The sequence below is a fragment of the Psammomys obesus genome, unplaced genomic scaffold (genome assembly GCF_907164565.1).
Source record: "Psammomys obesus unplaced genomic scaffold, mPsaObe1.curated_primary_1811, whole genome shotgun sequence".
In the NCBI taxonomy this organism is placed as follows: domain Eukaryota; kingdom Metazoa; phylum Chordata; class Mammalia; order Rodentia; family Muridae; genus Psammomys; species Psammomys obesus.
In genome coordinates this window covers 14,331,641-14,350,475 of record NW_026596109.1, presented here as the reverse complement: position 1 = coordinate 14,350,475, position 18,835 = coordinate 14,331,641, and the positions used below count along the sequence as shown (strand labels likewise).

General features: G+C 38.7%; 1 protein-coding gene across 1 annotated transcript in view; it reads right to left on the bottom strand.

The window, feature by feature from the left end:
- The window catches only part of LOC129692406 (putative selection and upkeep of intraepithelial T-cells protein 1 homolog), a 34,971-nt gene that overhangs the window by 3,099 nt on the left and 13,037 nt on the right, over positions 1 to 18,835 (bottom strand). The window contains exons 5-6 of the mRNA XM_055628745.1: positions 18,644 to 18,751; positions 15,778 to 15,885 (exon numbers count right to left, since the gene is read on the bottom strand). Coding sequence (XP_055484720.1) covers positions 15,778 to 15,885; positions 18,644 to 18,751 — 216 coding nt within the window. The remainder of the gene's footprint in view (positions 1 to 15,777; positions 15,886 to 18,643; positions 18,752 to 18,835) is intronic.

Genomic DNA, 18,835 nt, shown 5'->3' with positions numbered 1-18,835 from the left:
ATAAATAAATAAATAAATAAATAAATAAATAAATAAGTTTTAAAAATAAGAAAAACTACAATATTCAAAACTACCTACTTAATATCAATTCAATAGTAATTTAAGTCCTCAGTCTATAATGCTTTATCAGTTTTACTTTTGTTTATTCATTAAATATAACTTGAATTTAAACTAAAAAAAAATAAAAATTAACTCTACAGGGTTTCTCAGGCAAAATGAAGAGTAAGTAAAACTTCACAACTCAGTTTATGAGTTGTGGTTAACCACGAAATAAAAAGAGTTACATTTTAGAGTACTGTCTCCACAAGAGCAAGAATAACACCTGGAAGCTAAATATTAACAATTAAAGTCTTGTAATACTGAAAATAATATTGTATATTATAACAGTGAAGTCATCAAGCTGGTTTAACGCCTGAAAGTCAGTGAAAGTGATACACACTGATACAAAACAGATTACCAGCTAAAAGAGAGATATCATTCAATTAATTCAGTTCCCATTTATGGTGAAACCTCTCACTATATAAACAGAAAAGAATATCCCTAACTTAATAAGGGCAATAGGCAAAGCCACACTAAAGCATATTACATAGGTAGAGGTTGGAGATATGCTATTCATGTGCAAAACACCCTTCCTAACTTCTGTAGTGCAGTATAGCATGAAAGTACTAGGGAGTATTAAAAAAAAACACTGAGAACAAAAGCTGTCTGAACTGACATACTATGTGCCTATCAATGTGAATTGTTAGAGCCATGAAAAATCTAAAATAACGCGCCTATCCGTCTCTTGAGCTATATGGCAATGCTCAAAATAAATTATGTCCCCATATAATGAAGTCATGATGGTTTTGAATTTGAGTTTAAAACAATGCAATTTGTGATGAAACCAGAATTATATAATTGAGTACAACTCTATAAATATTGCGGATATGTTTGATGTTGAATGAAAACAAGCCTGACATGGTATAAGCAAGTTTTCTTCCCAGGTGCTGCGACCTGTACGTCTCCTGGCACTTTCAGGTTGGCGTTTAGCTGCCATGGTGAAGGATTAAGACATGATAATGCAAAGGGCCTAAACGGGTGATTAGAGCACGGAGACTCTGCTCTTATACATGAACCAATGTAATTATTATGAGAGTGGGTTTATGATAATGGGTGAATACCACATAAGAGGACAAAACTGTTCTCACATTGCCTCACTGTCTCTTAACATTTCACCTTCAGTCATGGATAGCACCATAATAAGGTTCTTGATAGGTGATATCACTTTAACCTTGGAATTTCCATCTTCTAGAAATGTTTTTATTCATTGGTAGTACTCTATTGTGCCAGTTTAAAGTGGCATAAAACACTAGCCAAGATTTTTGTATATATCATGAAGTTATGTGAAAGTTGTATATAAAGGCAAAGAACAACTCTTTTTAAAATGCCAGACAATATCAAATTCTAAATATGAATTTACAAAGACCATGCTATCAGTTCCAAGATTTACATAAAACTTCGATGATGAAAATATTATGGAATTGATAAAAGGGTACATGGACCTCCACTGGGAACAAAATAACATATAAGTGGAGGCACATAAGCTTAAGTAATTTATGCAGTACTAAATTTTATTAAACTTCAAGTAAAAATTAGTATTTTGAAAATATGGTGCTTAAATAATTAGGCAGTCATAGAAAAATATAACCTGAACTTTGCAGCATTAATATCTCAAGAGGTATCATATAAATTTGATTTTATGTAATTCAAAAAGAAAATCTGCACAAATTGCAGCAAGGAAAAGGCTCTTAGGTAGGAAAATTAAAGAGCAATGCACACATTTTTAAAAATAATCAATTGGAGTTTAGAAAATTTGAAACATTTCCTCTGTAAAAGATGAAATAAAAAATCAGAGAAAATGTATGAATTATGTCTCATGGAAAGCCAGGATAGAGCTAAAACCTGGGTTTGCTCTCCTGGGATGTATTAAGAATTACAGGATTGGTCATTTTACCCCTGGTCCTCTTTCTTGTTTATCTTCTTTAGGTGTACATATTTAAGTATGTTTATCCTATCTTATAGGTCTAGCACCCACTTATAAGTAAGTATATAATCATGTGTCTCTTTCTGCTCCTGGATATCTCACTTAGGATGATTTTTTCTAGATCCCACCATTTGCCTGCAAAATTCATGATTTCCTTGTTTTTAATTGCTGAGTAGTATTCCATTGTGTAAAAGTACCACAATTTCTTTTTCCATTCCTCCGTTGATAGACAACTGGGTTGTTTCCAGTTTCTGACTATTACAAATAAAGCTGCTACAAACATGGTTGAGCAAATGTCCTTGTTGAGAACTTGAACATCTTTTGGATATATGCCTAGGAGTGGTATAGCTGGATCTTGAGGTAGCACTATTCCTAATTGTCTGAGAAAGCGCCAGATTGATTTCCATAGTGGTTGTACCAGTTTACATTCCCACCAGCAGTGGAAGAGGGTTCCCCTTTCTCCACAACCTCTCCAGCATGTGTTGTCGCTTGGGTTTTTGATCTTAGCCATTCTGATGGGTGTAAGGTGAAATCTCAGAGTGGTTTTGATTTGCATCTCTCTGATGGCTAGGGATGTTGAACATCTCCTTATGTGTTTCTCTATCATTCTATATTCTTCTACAGAGAATTCTGTTTAGCTCCATAGCCCATTTTTTAATTGGGTTGCTTGAATTATTGCCTTTAAATGATCAACTCTCATCTAGAAAGACAAAGGGGATGGACATTGGAAGTAGGAGAAAACAAGTAACAGGACAGGAGCCTACCACAGAAGGCACCTGAAAGACTCTACCTAGCAGTGTATTAAAGCAGATGCTGAGACCCATAACCAAGCCTTTGGCAGAGTGTAGGAAATCATATGAAGGAAGGAGGAATTAGTATAACCTAGAGGGGACAGGGAGCCCCACAAGGTCCAAATATATCTGCACAGGGGACTACTCTGAGACTGTTTATCCAACCAAGGACTATGCATGGATATAACCTACAACCCCTGCTCAGACATAGCCCATGGTAGCTCAGTATCCAAGTGGGTTCCCTAGTAAGGGGGATAGGAGTTGTTTCTGACATGAACACAATGTCTGGCTCATTGAGCTTCCCCTCCCCCCTGAGGGAGGAGCAGCCTTGCTAGGCCACAGATAAGGACATTGCAACCATCCTGAAAATACCTGATAAGCTAGGGCCAGATGGAAGGAGAGGAGGACACCCCCTCACAGTGGACTTGGAAGGGGGCAGGGAGGAGATGAGGGAGGGAGGGGAGGATTGGGAGAGAAAGAGGGAGAGGGCTACAGCTGGGATACAAGTGAATGTATAAAATTATTTAAAAATTAAACAAATATTAAAAAAAGAATTACAGGAATGAGTTGGGCCTCGTGGGCTGGACTAGATAGATAAAACTGGGCTGTCACTAAGTCGTGCCTAGGCTTCTCTTCTCTTCCTGCTACCTTCCTACATTAGCCTGCTGTGTTGTTTAACGAAAAGAACACAAAGTCAGGTAAGGACAGGAAAGGAGCTGGATCCTAAAGCAGAGGGGAGTAAATAGGATCATTTTGTAAAATTCTCAGAGAACCAGTAAATTAAAGGAGAGGGAAGGGGACTGTGGGCATGCTACTGTCTCTGAATCTCAGGGCACAATGGACCTTATCAGCAGTCTCCATAATGAAATATCAAAACAACCCAAAACAATGAAATCAAAACAATGAAATCAAAACATATCCAAACAATGAAATATCAAAAAAGGGCTTCACTGCCTGTCAGATTTCCAAGTCCCAACCTATAATCAATCTGTAATGAAAGGATTTTAAGTCTAGACTTAGAAAAGCAGGAAATACTTGTGTTTCCAACCATCATCCACACTCCGATTACTTACTTGAGCTCCAGAATTCAGAGAAAATTTCTTTTCTGGCTCTTATAAAAGTCTCACTGCCTTCAGGTTGTTTGGCAAAGCTTCTTCATCATTAGTCTCAATCAGAGTTGTTTCTCTCAGAACTTCAGTTGGTTTCCTCTGGGATGGTATTTTCTCTTGCCAGTCTCAAATGCATATCCCTTCAGAGAAAACAGGAAGACTGATATTTTGTGCTGTAATTGCCCATGAGCTCATGCTCACTAGCAGGACACCCAGCAGCTCTTGGCTGTTTTCAGGAGGCTTGTTCCAACATGATAATCTTGACTCCTGATGATATCTGAGGCAAAGCATGTTTCTTCACACAGTTTCACCAGAATGTTTCTTAACAGCATGATAATGCTGGAAATACCAAGGGGATTTCTAGCTTTTATTAACAGCAATATGCTCTTGAAATTACTATAGTAAGTAACATTTACTTTTTCTCAGCCAGCCTCCCTGGCTGTTTTAAAACTTCTAGATATCTGTTATGATACCTTGCTGAAAGCTCTACTATACTCAGTCATGTGCTGAGCACAGGATAGGAGAAGCATGTGGAAAGCAATTTTCAGGGTTTTTCTTATTAAATAGATAAAAACATTTTAAAATAAAAAGAACCTGATTGAGACTTATACAGCCTCTCCTTTAAACTGTCCAGAAGAAAATTTTAGTTATTACCTTGTATTAGAAGCCATAGATCACTAAGACCACAAATACAGATAGAAATAATGGAAACAAAACCTCAAAGTGATGGTTATTTTTTGATAATTCTTTCTTTTAATTTAATTTATATATTTATTTATTACAATTTATTCACTTTGTATCTATGCTGCAGCCCCCACCCTCATGTCCTCCCAGTCCCAACCACCTTCCCTCTTCTCCCGCTATGCCCTTTCCCTAGTCCCCTAATAAGGGAGGTCCTCCTCCCCTTCTATCTGACCTTAGCTTATCAGATTAGGGTTAAGGTTAGAGTTAGGCTTAGGTTTAGGCTTAGGCTTAGGCTTAGGGTTAGGGTTAAGGTTGGCTGAATTATCTTCCTCTGTGACTTGGCAAGGCTGCACGCCTCTCAGGGGGAGGTGATCAAAGAGCAGACCACTGAGTTCATGTCAGAAACAGCTCCTGTACCCCTTACTAAGTAACACACTTGGAAACTAAGCAGCCAATGGGCTTCCTTAGATCAGGGGGTTTAGGTGCTCTCCGTGCATGGTCTTTAGTTGGACTATCTATCAGTCTCTGAAGGCCGCCCTGCCCCCCTGGCCCAGGTATTTTGGCTCTGTTGTTATTCTTGAGTTCTTGTCTTCTCTAGGTCTCTTTATCTCTCTCTACTTCCTGCCCAAAGTTTGGCACTCTGCCCAAAGTTTGGCTATGAGTCTCAGTATCTCCCTCAATACGTTGATGGATAGAGTCTTTCAGAGGTCCTCTGTGGAAGGTTCCTGTCCAGTTCCTTGCCTTCCCCCAATTCCATCTATCCTGTTTGCCCTTCTGAATGAGGATTAAGCATCTTCCCTAGGGTCTTCCTTGTTATTTAGCTTCTTTAGGGCTATAGATTGTATGCTTAGCCTATAATTCTTTATATTTGAAGTACAAAAAATAGAATTATCCACTCCATCCCCTAAGACTCTACCAGAATACCAAGATAACATCATGTAAGAGGTCTTTCTCTTGCCACACCCCTTGGAATGTAACAAACTATATTACTCTTGGACCAGAATAATGAGTTTCACAAAGACCCAAAATGCCGCTTTTTCCGTCCACATAAATTTTAGAATTATCTAACAATTTACAATTGTTAAGACTTTAAATAAAAGAAAACTGACATTTTGAGACCTTAAATCCATGATTATTCAATTTATTTAAGTCACCATTTTCTAATTTATAGACTCATGGGTAGTCATTGTAAGTCTTCCATTCCAGAACTCACAGAATAAAACCTTATCTAACTGCGGTTTCTGGGAATGAGGCTCTGAGATATTGAATTGCATGCAGGAACTTTATTGAAGTCATGTGCATAGTGTAAACACCTATGGTCAAGTGGAAGATGTATAGTTTAGCAGGAAGAATTCTGGTATTGAACTGAAGATCAGTCCTCTAGGGGGCTAGAAAGGCCCTGCATGTAGGCGTACTTTTTATCTATTTTTTGGTTTCTTATATCTCTACCTCCCTTTTCCACCCCAATCCTTTTCATCACCATAGCACCAGGTAGGAGAGAAGAAAGGTGAGTGGAGAAAGAGGGCATAGTTCTCTTTAGCTACTTTCTTCTGTTTAGGGTAGTAGTTTCTTGGGGCAAGTCCAATCTTGGCTTCAGGATATCTGCAACTTCTTCTCCTGAAACTGCATCAACAGCAACCAGCAGCATCAGTGGTGAGCACCAGCAGCCTTCTTCTTTCTCAGAGCTCCAACAGATACCCCTGGGACTTGAGGCCCACCTCCCCACTCCATGCTTGGATTTCATTTGGCTTGAGCTTAAGGTGGTGGGTGAGGACAGTGGAACAATGTGTTCCAAACATATGGACTCACGGCAGTTGTGAGAGCATGAGCACCCTCAAGCCAGTCAAATTATCTTTCCTGCTGGTGCTAAAGATGTTATTGTAATAAGCCAAATATACTTACAATTTATACAAGTTTTTTAACAAATAAAAGTACAAAACAGTAAACTCAGGAGATATAAAATGAGGAAATAAGTTCATTGGCAACACCACCGGACTATAAAGGACTCAAAAAAAGGTGAACTGCAAGGGGCAAAAAGTTCTCAGTTGGGAAGATATAAGTGTAAATGATAAATGTGGACCATCCCCTCTTCAAACCCACACTTGGCTGTTTTCAATAGAAAGTTTAGAGAAAGCCAAAAGAACAAGCAATGATGAAAGCACAATATACACTGTTCTTTCCTGAGTCTAAGTTATATACTGTTTTGCTTAAGGAAAAAATTACCAAGCTGGAGAGATTGCTCAATGTTTAGGAGAACTGGTTGCTCTTCTAGAGGACCTGGCTTTGATTCTCAGCACCCACATGATAGTTCACAACCATTTGTAACTCCAGACCCAGGGGATATAGTGCCTTCATCTAGCCCCTGTGAGCACTGTATACACATAATGTACAGACGTACATGTATCCAAACACTCATACACATAAAGTAAAATAAAAGAGATTTATTGTCCGTAATTACTCACCAGGGATTTGTATCTGAGGGAGAAAGGATGTTGCCAATTAAAGGAAAATGGTTAATCACAAACACAGTTTTAGGTATGTTTTGAGGCTTGTGGAAATTGTAGGATTTTGTAAATTACAATAATCAAGCATCGAACTTTCTTTACTGGGTTACTACTCTATAGTCCTTTTCATTTTTTTTTTTTTTTACATAGAACTTACATTGTAAAACAACAATAACTTGGTTGTTTTGGGGCACATGTTAACAGATGTTTCAACAACATGTATATAAACTTAAATAAAGATTCAGAGATATTTTGAGTCCAATTCCTGTGAATACACACATGTTTCTGGTAGGGTAAACATTACGCAGTGGAAACAGTACACATTTGAAATCAAATGTATAGAAGTTATGTGAATATAGCAAAGAGTCCAGTATCCAGAAGCTTTAAAAAATATGATAGGAACAGGGACTGTCTCTGACATGAACTGATTGGCTTGCTCTTTAATTACCTCCCCCTGAGGGGGAAGCAGCCTTACCAGGCCACAGCAGAAGACCATAATGCAGCCACTCCTGATGCGACCTAATTGACTAGGATCAGAAGGAAGGAAAAGAAGTCCTCCCCTATCAGTGGACTTGGGGAGGAGCATGCATGCAGAGGGTGGAGGAAGGGAGGGATAGGGACGGGAGGAGGGAGGGGACCACAGGGGAGATACAAAGTGAGTAAAGTGTAATTAATGAAGGAAAAACTATGTCTGGATCAAACAGTGGGACTCTCCATGTTTTCCAGGGATGACTGTCACATGTGCAGTCAGAGCTGAGCCTGTCATTGGTGCTGGAAGCATTAACACTGGTGTTAACAGAGAAGCCAGGAGTCCCAATGATGCTACGAATCAGAAGTCTTTAGGTAGCTCTGTCTTCTTAGCCTGTCTATTAAAATACAAAGAATGAAAAGTCAGCTTGCTGGCTATCTAGACATTCACCATTTGCGTTGCCACCTTTCCCACGCTATTTACCTCTCAGTATGAAGTAAATAAAGGAAACAAGGATGATGACAAACACCATCAGCATACTCAGGATCATAGTCATGTCATCCAACCACATATTATCCAACTCAAATTGTGCCTCTGAAAGAAAGACTGCAGAGAGATGCAAGATTAAGAAGTTCAAAGCCTAGAAAAGAAGTCTGCATTACAAAGTTCTGAGAGATTCACTGTTTTGGGTTCCTATTATTCCACACTTCTGGATATGTGAGGCTGGGGAAGAAAGAGTTTGGGTCCTATGGGAGAATTTAAAAATGAACATGTTTGGGTTAAGCGTGGAAGAAATCGCAGAAAAGCAGATATTTATTGTATTGTTCAAGGGAACATGGCACATGCTCCGGCTGGCCGGAGTCTGAAGGGTTCATGTGTATATTGCACCTCTATCTCCTTTATCATGTGAGGAGAGCCCACAAAAATCCAGGTCTTTTAAAGGGTAAGGTAAGGTGAAGTAGAGTGATCTTGGGATGAGTAGACTCTTTGAAGTTGATGATATCATAGAAGTTTCAAAAGAAGTACGCTATGTGTAGCATCAATATCCACTAAAAGTATATTTTCTAGGTGATTCTGAAGTGGAAAGGAAAACATTCTCAGATCTTCAACTTGATTTTTATTTCAACAATTAGGAAGTCTTGCTGCGTTACTATGTAATTTTATTGGTTAAAAACTACTTTCTTAAATTAACTGTAGTTATTAAACTACCTAATGTAATATACGATAGTTACTCAAAAAATAGAAAGCATATATGTTAGAAATCCAAAATTTACATTTTTATATATTCACCAAAGAGTTGAAAGTAGAACTTAGAAGAGATATTTTCATATCTATGTTCATAGTAGCATTGTATGTAACACGTAGAAGATGTAGCTATAACAGGTGTCCATCAATGGGTGAATAGATAAGCAAAATGTCTAACATTAATACAATGGCTTTTTCTTTTAACTTAAGAAGGAAAGTCTGAAATACAACATATCATAAATAAACTTTGAAACTATTATGCTGAATGAAATAAACCAGTTCCAGAAAACAAATATTACAAGATTCCACCTACATAAATCATTTAGTCTAATTAAGAGTATACAGGCAGAAAATAGGATGGAAATTTCCAGGCACTGGAAGTAGGGATAATCACTGTCAGGGAGTTACTAAAGGTTCTAAAGGTTTGGGAAGACAAAAGTATTTTGGAAATTGATGGTGATTATGTCTGCATAGAAATAAAAAAGTTCTTAAGGTCATGGAAACATAACATTAAAGTTATTAAAATGGTAAATTTATGCTATATATATTTAACTTGAATAAAATAGTTTTTTTCTTTCCAAGATCTATTGTTATAAAAATTAAACAATTAAGTGTATGTTTCTAAAATATATGTTGACAAATGAGTTTATTCTGTCCTATAAAAGTCAAGAATGTGTACTCCGATGTGTGCACTTCTTGTCATAGATACACAAACAAACAGACACATGGCTTTCTGTTAAAAATGCACGCCCTCTTAACCCTGCGTCCCATTGAAGTATTAGCCACAGATAAAGCTGAAACCCTTTTGTCTTGCTTCATCACACAGAAGTGTGTGATACTGAAATACTGACATGAAGATAGACATACCGGGTAGCTGAATGGCTCAGAGAGCCTATGTCTCACAGAGTAAAAATAATTTTTCTAAGAGTATCAGTATATTTCAATGGCTAATGAAGAATCTTTTCAAGAGGCAGTGTTGGATAATTGGATATCCATACAAGTCCATACATAGCACAGTGTCCAAATGGTCTGATTATTATAACACTGGGAGGTATACGTGAGAGAATTTCTACATTGACTTTGGCATTGATTGTGTGGATGTAACATCACAAAAAACAAAAACAAAATAACAGATAACAAAATAATAGAGAAAAATTGGACTGCAAATGTTAAAATTGCACAGCTAATTGCATACTTGACAAAATAAAAAGGCAACCTAGGTATCAGGCAACAAGGATTAATAGATATTGATAAAACACAAAGAATTTCTGACACTCAACAGCCAAAGCCAACAACACTACTTAAATATGGTAAAATGACTTAAATAAACATTTCTTCAAAAAGATGTATGGATGGGCAATATGCATACAAAAATGTTTAATATCACTAGAAAAAAAACCTGTAAAGAGTTACTGCCCATTTGGAAATCTGATATATATACAGATAAAAGGAAAGAATCAGTGTTGGCAGGGATGTAAGAAGCTGGAACTCTTATGTACTGTTGGTGGGAATGTAAAATGAATACTGTGGAAAACAGAATAACAATTCATTAAATGTGTGCAATTCGAGGTATCATAGACCCCAAAGCCCTTCTTCTTTGTATACAGTTTTGAAGAATTAAAATCAGGTGTAGGAGAAACACTTCTACACTCATGACCACAGTTGCACTCTAATGTTAGTGTGCAACGTGCTCTTCAACTCTCAGGGCTGTTTCATCAATATAAATATAAATATAAATTATTTGATACAAATAGAAGAGGAATAACAGATACTTAATCTTGACTTTCTTATGAAAAATAAGAGAAAGGTTCTACATTCAATTTATTTGCCAATATTTGCTCCCAAATTCTTTTCCAGCAGTCAGTGACTTCTTTTATTTTGTAGACTGATATTAACACTAAATTTATTTGTTATTATGGTAATGTGGACATACATAAATTTTACTATGCTAGCTATTTTTAACTTCTCCATTTGAAGAGTGAAGGGCCTATTGTTTCTGAAATTCAGACAGATTCACCATCTGTTACCTAAGCTGTGACTGGGTGTTTGGAAAAATATCATTTTCTTTGATTCACATACCTCTCTCTTTTTTTCTATACAGACAGAAGATGAGTAACAAGAGTACAGCAATTGAAGGGATTGTAAGCAACATGGCCACCATCCAAGGAGAATTGCATTTGCCAGAGCAACCTAAAGAAACAGAGTTTTAAAAACCACTGGTTATTGGTTGGTAAGAACTTTAAATTAAGAAAAAAAGGCAAGGCCTACATTTTAATGTCATTTCTCTGTATGTATTTCAAACAGTGCTAAGGTCAAGAAGAAAAGAATCAGAGAATTACTGGTTACAGGAACAAAAATCACAGGTGACTTTAGGTCTCTGGTTGAGGACAAACATATGCAGAAAAGACAAATCAGGGTTGTCTTTCCCTCACCCATCCATCACTGGGCTAATTAGACAGAAGAATAGAATGTTCATGGTTATCACTGTCACTTTCTCTGAACCTGAAAGACGCTGGGACTAGAGACCTTTGAATTGCATGATACTCAATGATATTTGAAAATTAAAATTTCATCAGAGAACTTGAGATTGGTGGCTGTCATCCAGCACAGCCAAACAGGTTCTCCAGGAGATGAACTGAAAAACAAACAAACAAACAAACCTGATCTGACAATGATCGGATACTCTAAACAGCTGAACAATAAGGCCAGACCCAGGGAGACAACAGCAATAGAGCTGTGGTAAAACTCTCTCCACTTGGCACAAGATTCTTGCCACTGGCAATAAATAAAGCAGAAGAAGCCATTTCCAAAAGACTTTTGCTTGTAATGGTGGTCTAGTAGCTCAAGACCTTGGGTAAATCAGGCTAAGTGAGACAGAACTGTACTCTGAAACCAATAAACAAAACACTGTAAAATTATAAAAAAGAAACACTGAATCAGTATTAGTATTTGGTGAGCTGAAAATCTGGTGAAAGGAATCTTAACACAGACTCCAAGCAATATTCAGGATATTCTCAGGAGCTACATAAAGACAAGGCTCATGTTCCCGACTGAATGCATAAAGAATTTGCACAGGTCTTACCAGATTTGAGATTCCACCCATGAAAGCACTGAATGCAGACCCAGGAATGTGTCAGTAATCTTATTAACAGGATTGTCCCTTACAGAGGAACTCCCAGCAGTGGAGAAAGAACATGAGTATGGATGAGAGCCAACATCCAGTCGGATTGGATTTGCCTTTGTTTACTACATCAGGTCCTTTAAGCAGGGCACCTCAGCCCTGTTATGTTCTATTCTTGTCCTGTATTATTTTTTTTCATCTCTTTCCTCCTTTTAGTTCCCTATCTTTATTTATTGCTTTTTTTTTCTCCTAAAAACACACTATGGTATGGTTTGCAAGGTCTTTGTGCCTCAGCTTCTTGAAATATAAGGTTATTTTAGATGTTCTGGTAGCAATTTTAACTCTTTCTCTTCTGTATGTTAGCCACTCAGGATATAATTAATCAGGAAATGTATTTGGGAAAGTAAAAAGTTCCTTTCTGTAAAGCAAAGCAAACTTTTAATCAAGTAAAGAGGCAGCCTAGAGCATGAGAGAAAATCTTCATCAGCTGTGAGCCTGACAGAGGATCACTATTTTGAATATGTAAAAAACAACAAAATCACCTCAAACCAATAAAATAACAATCTAATAAAAATGAGTTATAGTGACCTGGAGAGATAACTCTCCGAGATGGCAAGACTCTCCAAGATGGTGGTGCCCAGCATGCACCACACTATGTCTGCCTAGCAGGAAATCAGAGACTGCAGAGCTAGTGAGTTGCCAAGCTGTGGCCTCCAAAACGCCAATGGCTGTGTTTCCTGAATAAGAGGAGACATCCTGAGAGCTAGGGATGCACAGCTCTGGGGACCCCTGGCTCCCAGGTGCCAGGCTACACTCACCCAGTGTCTTCCTACCTGAACATAACTCCTGAATTACAGGGACCCATGGCTTCAGCCTCCAATATCAGGCATCTCCCACCTCCCTGGAGACAGCTCCAGGATACCAGAGGCATGGTCTGACCCGCCTCCCGGTTCTACCTGTCTCCCTGAGGAAACCTGCCAGACTAAAAAAGAATAGAGCTTCTCTTTCCAAGATGGTAGTGTCCCGCATACACTGAGTCTGGGTACCAGGAGTACAGTGACTGCAAAGCCAGCAAGTGGCCTTGCTGCTGACCTCAAAATGGCAGCATCCATTTGTGTTTTCCTAGAGATATGAGAGATCCTAGTTGCCAGACAGGCTATGTTCCAGCTTCAGATTGCGCATCTATTCGCACCATCCCAAGGATGACTTCAGATTACAGACATTCCCGATTCCAGCCTATGGCTCAAGGCTCAACTAGCTATCTTGAGAAGACCTGCCAGAACTCAGGATCACACGGGTTAGATACCTACAGCTAATCCTGTGCTATGGGTTCACCTGGGATACAACCAGCAGGGAAGAGCCACAGGATAGGCATGGAGATCCAACCCCCAGCCAGTGAGCCAGAGTTCCTCCCACATGCCCCAGAAGCCCAGCAGGCTCCATAAACAGCCAGCCAATGCCAGACACAAATAGATGGCTAGAGTGCAATCATAAGACCAGAATCAACAAAAACCAGGGCAATATGGCACCACTTGAACCCAACAATCCAAATACATCAAGCCCTGGATATTCTAACACAGCTGAAACACAGGAAAATGACCTTAAATCTATGCTTATGAAGATGATGGAGACGAATAAATCCCCAAAGAAATCCAGGAAAATAAAATCAAACAAATAGAAGCTTTTAGAGAGGAAACAAATAAATCACTTAAAGAAATACCAAAAAATCTGAGCACAAGGGTCTTTCCTGAGACTGAGACCCCAACCAAGGACTATGCATGGAGATAACCTAAGACCCCTGCACAGATGTAGCCCATGGCATTTCAGTATCCAAGTGGGTTCCATTGTGATAGGAACAGGGACTGTCTCTGACCTGAACTGACTGGCCTGCTCTTTAATTACCGCCCCCTGAGGGGGAAGAAGCATTATCAGGCCACAGAAGAAAACAATGCAGCCACTCCTGATGAGACCTAATTGACTAGTATCAGAAAGAAGTCCCCTATCAGTGGAGTTGGGGAAGGGGCATGCATGCAGAGGGTGGAGGAAGGGAGGGATTGGGATGGGGGTAGGGAGAGAACCACAGGGGGTATACAAAGTGAATAAAGTGTAATTAATAAAGAATTTAGAAAAAGAAATACAGGAAAATACAATCAAACCAGTGAAGGAAATGAAAAAAAAATGGTTCAAAATCTGAAAATGGAAATAGAATCAATAAAGAAAACACAAACTGAGGAAATCCTAAAGATGGAAAACTTAGAAAAGCAAACAAGAACTACAAAGGTAAGCATCACCAACAGAATACAAGAGATAGAGGAGAGACTCTTGAGTGTAGAAGATACAATTGAAGAAATCAATACATCACTCCAAGAAAATATTAAATCCAAAAAATTCCTGACACAAAACTTCCACAAGTTCAAGGACGTGATGAAAAGATGAAACCTAAGAATAAAAGGAGTATCAGTCTCAGAAAAGACCCCGGTGCCCAGATATTTTGGTTCTGTTGCTCTCCTTGTGGAGCTCCTGTCCCCTCCAGGTCTTACTATCTCCCCCTTCTTTCATTAGATTTCCTGTACTCTGCCCAAAGTTTGGTTATGCGTCTCAGCATCTGCTTTGTTACACTGATGGATATACTCCAACTAAGGACCATTCATGGATACAGCCTAGAACCCCTGCTTATGTGGCCCATGGCAGCTCAGTATCCTAGTGGGTTCCCTAGTAGTGGCTGGCTCTTTGACCACCCACCTCCCCTGAGGGAAAAGCAGTCTTGCCAGACCACAGAGGAGGACAATGCAGCTAGTCCTGATGAGACCTGATAAGCTCGAGTCAGATGGAAGGGGAGGAGGACCTCCCCTATTAGTGGACTTGGAGAGGGGCAGGGAGGAGATGAGAGAGGGTAGGATTGGGAGGGAATAAAGAGGGAAGAGGCTACAGCTGGGATACAAAGTGAATAAATGGTAATTAATATTAAAAAACAAAAAATTAATTAAAAAAGAATAAAAGTAATAGAAGGATGGGATGGGTGGGTGGATAATGAGGGCTCCCTTTTTCTGATGGATAGAGGGGAGTGTAGGGGAAGAGAGAAAGAGGGTGGGACTGGGAGAAGAGGAGGGAGGGAACTATAATCAGGATGTAAAGTGAATAAATAAATTAGTTAATTTTAAAAAAGAAAGTCTGGAAGAATTCTGTGCTGAAAACATTCCAGCTCGTCAAGTCACATCAATAATGAATGGGTCCTCTTCCCCTGTGGCCTGGCAAGGCAGCACTACCAGGGAGGAGTGACAAGACTCAGGCATCAGAGTACATGTTAGAGAGCCCACAACTCCACTTACTAGGGATCCCACATGATTCCTGAGCTGCCCAACTGCTACATCTGTGTAGGTGGCATATGTCCATGCTATGCATGGTCCTTGGTTGGTGCTTCAGTCCCTGCAAGCCTCCCTGGGCCCCCATTAGTTGGTTTTGTGAGCCTTTTGTGGAGTTCCTGTTACCTTCAGGTCCTCTATCCTTCCCCCCAATTTTCCACAAGACTCCCTATACTTCACCTAATATTTGGCTGTGAGTCTCAGCATCTGTTTTGATCTGCTGCTGTGTGGAGCCTCACAGAGGACAGCTATGCTAGGCTCCTGTCTGCAACCATAGCAGAATAGGAGGAGTTGGCTCTCTCCCAAGAGGTGGGTCTCAGGTTGGGCCAGATATTGATTAGACATTTCCTCAATTTCTGCTCTATCTTTACCCCTGCACATCTTATAGGTAGAGTAGATTTTTTATTAATTAATTTATTTACTTTACATCCCAATCATAGCTCTCTCCCTCCTTTCCTCCCAGCCCTACCTTCCCCCTCAGAAGAGGTAATACCAATAAACATTAAACTCTTGCACAGAATAGAAACAGAAAGGGCATTGACAAATTCATTATCTGAGGCCACAGTTACCCTGATACCTAAATCACACAAAGATCAAACAAAGAGAATTTCAGACCAATTTCCCTTATGAACATTATTGCAGAATTACTCAACAAAATACTTGGAAACTGAATCCAAGAATACATAAAAAATGTTATCCACCATGATGAAGCAGGCTTCATCCTACTTTAGCAGGGATGGTTCAATATGAAAATTCACCAAAGTAATCTACCATATAAACAAACTAAAAGAAAAATCCACATGATCATCTCCTTAGATGCTGAAAAAGCATTTGACAATATCCAACACCACTATAGGTTAAAATTCTTGGAAATATCAGGAAGGCAAAGCACATACTTAAACACAATAAAAACAATATACAGCAAGCCTATAGCTAATATCAAACTCAATGGAGAGAAACTTAAATCAATCCCACTAAAATCAGGGACAAGGCAAGGCTGCCCACTATCTCTGTATCTCTTCAACATTGTTCTTGAAGTCCTGGCTAGAGCAATAAGACAATTGAAGGAGATCAAGGGGATTCAAATTGGAAAGGAAGAAGTCAAAGTATCACTATTAGCAGATGATATGATAGTATACTTAAGTGACCCAAAAATTATACCAGAGAACTCTTACAGATGATAAACACCTTCAGCAAAGTGGCTGGATACAAAGTTAGCTCAAAAAATCAGTAGCCCTCTTGTATACAAATGACAAAGGGCCTGAAAAGAAATTAGGAAACAACACCCATCACAATAGCAATAAATAATATAAAGTATCTTGGTGTAATTCTAACCAAGCAATGAAAGACCTGTATGACAAGAACTTCAAGTCACTGAAGAAAGAAATTGAAGAAGATAACAGAAGATGGAAAGATCTCCCATACTCAGGGATGGGTAGGATTAACATAGCAAAAAAGGCCATTTTACCAAAAGCAGTCTACAGATTCAATGCAATTCTTATAACAATATGAACACAATTCCTTACACACCTTGAGAGAACAATCCTAAACTTCATTCGGAAAAACAAACAAAAACCAGAACAGCTAAAATAATACTATACAATAAAAGAATTAGGGAGGCATCCCCATCCTTGATTTCAAGCTATACTACAGAGTAATGGTGATAAAAACTGCATGGTACTGGTATAGAAAGAGACTGGTTGATCAATGGAATCAAGTTGAAAGACCCAGAAATAAACCCACACACTGGATTTTTTACAAAGAAACCAAAACCATACAATGGAAAAAATGCACCTTCAACAAATGGTGCTGGTCTAACTGGATGTCTACATGTAGAAAAATGCAAATAAATCCATATTTATCACCTGCAAAAAACTCATGTCCAAGTGGATCAAAGACCTCAGCATAAACCCAGAAACACTAAATCTATTAGAAAAGAAACTGCTGATCAGACTTGAACTCATTGGCACAGGAGACATCTTCCTAAACAGAATACTAACAGCACAGGCTCTAAGATCAACAATTAATAAATGAGATCTTATGAAACTGAAAAGCTTCAGTAAGGCAAAGGACACTGTCAATAGAACAAAACAGGAGCTTACAGGTTAGAAAAAGACCTTCACTATCCCTATATCTGACAGAAGGGCAATATCCAAAATATATAAAGAACTCAAGAAGTCAAACACCAACAATGGGGTACAGAGCTAAACAGAATACTAAACAGAGTAATCTCCAATGGCAAGAAGCACTTTAAGGAATGTTCAAGGTCCTTAGCATCAGAGAAATGCAGCTCAAAATGATTCTCACATTCAGTCTTACACCCATCAGAATGACTAAGATAAGAAACTCACCTATAGCACTTGCTGGCAAGGATGTAGAGAAATGGGAACACTCCTCCATTGCTGGTGAGAGTGAAAACTTGTGCAACCACAATGGAAATCAATATGGCGGTTCCTCAGAAAATCTGGGACCCAGCTATACCACTCCTGAGCATATACCCCAAAGATGCTCTACTATATAAAAATGACATTTGCTCAGCTATGTTCACAGCAGCTTTATTCATAATAGCCAGAAACTGGAAATAACCCAGATGTCCTCAACCAAAGAATGGATAAAGACACTATGGTACATCTTCACAATGGAATTCTACACAGCTATTAAAAACAAAGACATCTTGAAATTTGCATCAAATGGCTGGAATTAGAAAAAAATCATCCTGAGTGAGGTAACCCAAACCCAAAAGTACATGCATAGTATGTATTCACTTATAAGTGGATTTTACCATATAATGCAGGATAACCATCCTACAATTCACAAGCTCAAGAAAGTTAAGTAACAAGGAGGACCCAAGGGAGGATTAATTTCACCTTATGATCAAAATGGAGACTTAAAAACAAAATGGCTAGACTGTTTAGGCCATAAAGCTTAGACATGTCTGGACATGTATAAATGTTGGTTTGCATCAACCCCGCAATACACAGTTTATGACTTTGTTTTCTGCCCTCAATGAGCCCATTAGAACTTTGAAAAATCTAGAGAGAAGAATGTAGAAATGTTGTTAGATATTAAGTGTTAAAAAGCTTTCCAATTCTTTTGTGTCTATCACCATAGGAAAAGGAAGTTTCATTTTGAATGAAGCATAGACTTTCACAAAGACCACTGTCAGCAGCTCCAGCAGCAGGAGTCTTCTAGACTAATATGTAAAGATATCTGTCTAGTTTATGAGCCGTGAGTTTATAATATCTTTGCAGAGAAGCTTCTGAATGAAATGTCATGCAGGGTTAGCTGCCTCTCTCTCTCCTGCCTTGCATCTCCCACCATGAAAACCTACTCACCTTCTAGGATTTGTAGTTTAATAGTGGGCATTATGATAAAGAGTGTCATCATAGTCAGAATTACACCCACAATCATCTTCCAAATAAAATTCCAAAAAAACATTTCATCTGAAATAGAAAATCACAAATTTTACTACCTAAGAGATTCGGAGTGTTTGCACCATCCTGATTAGGGATGACACATCAAAGCCT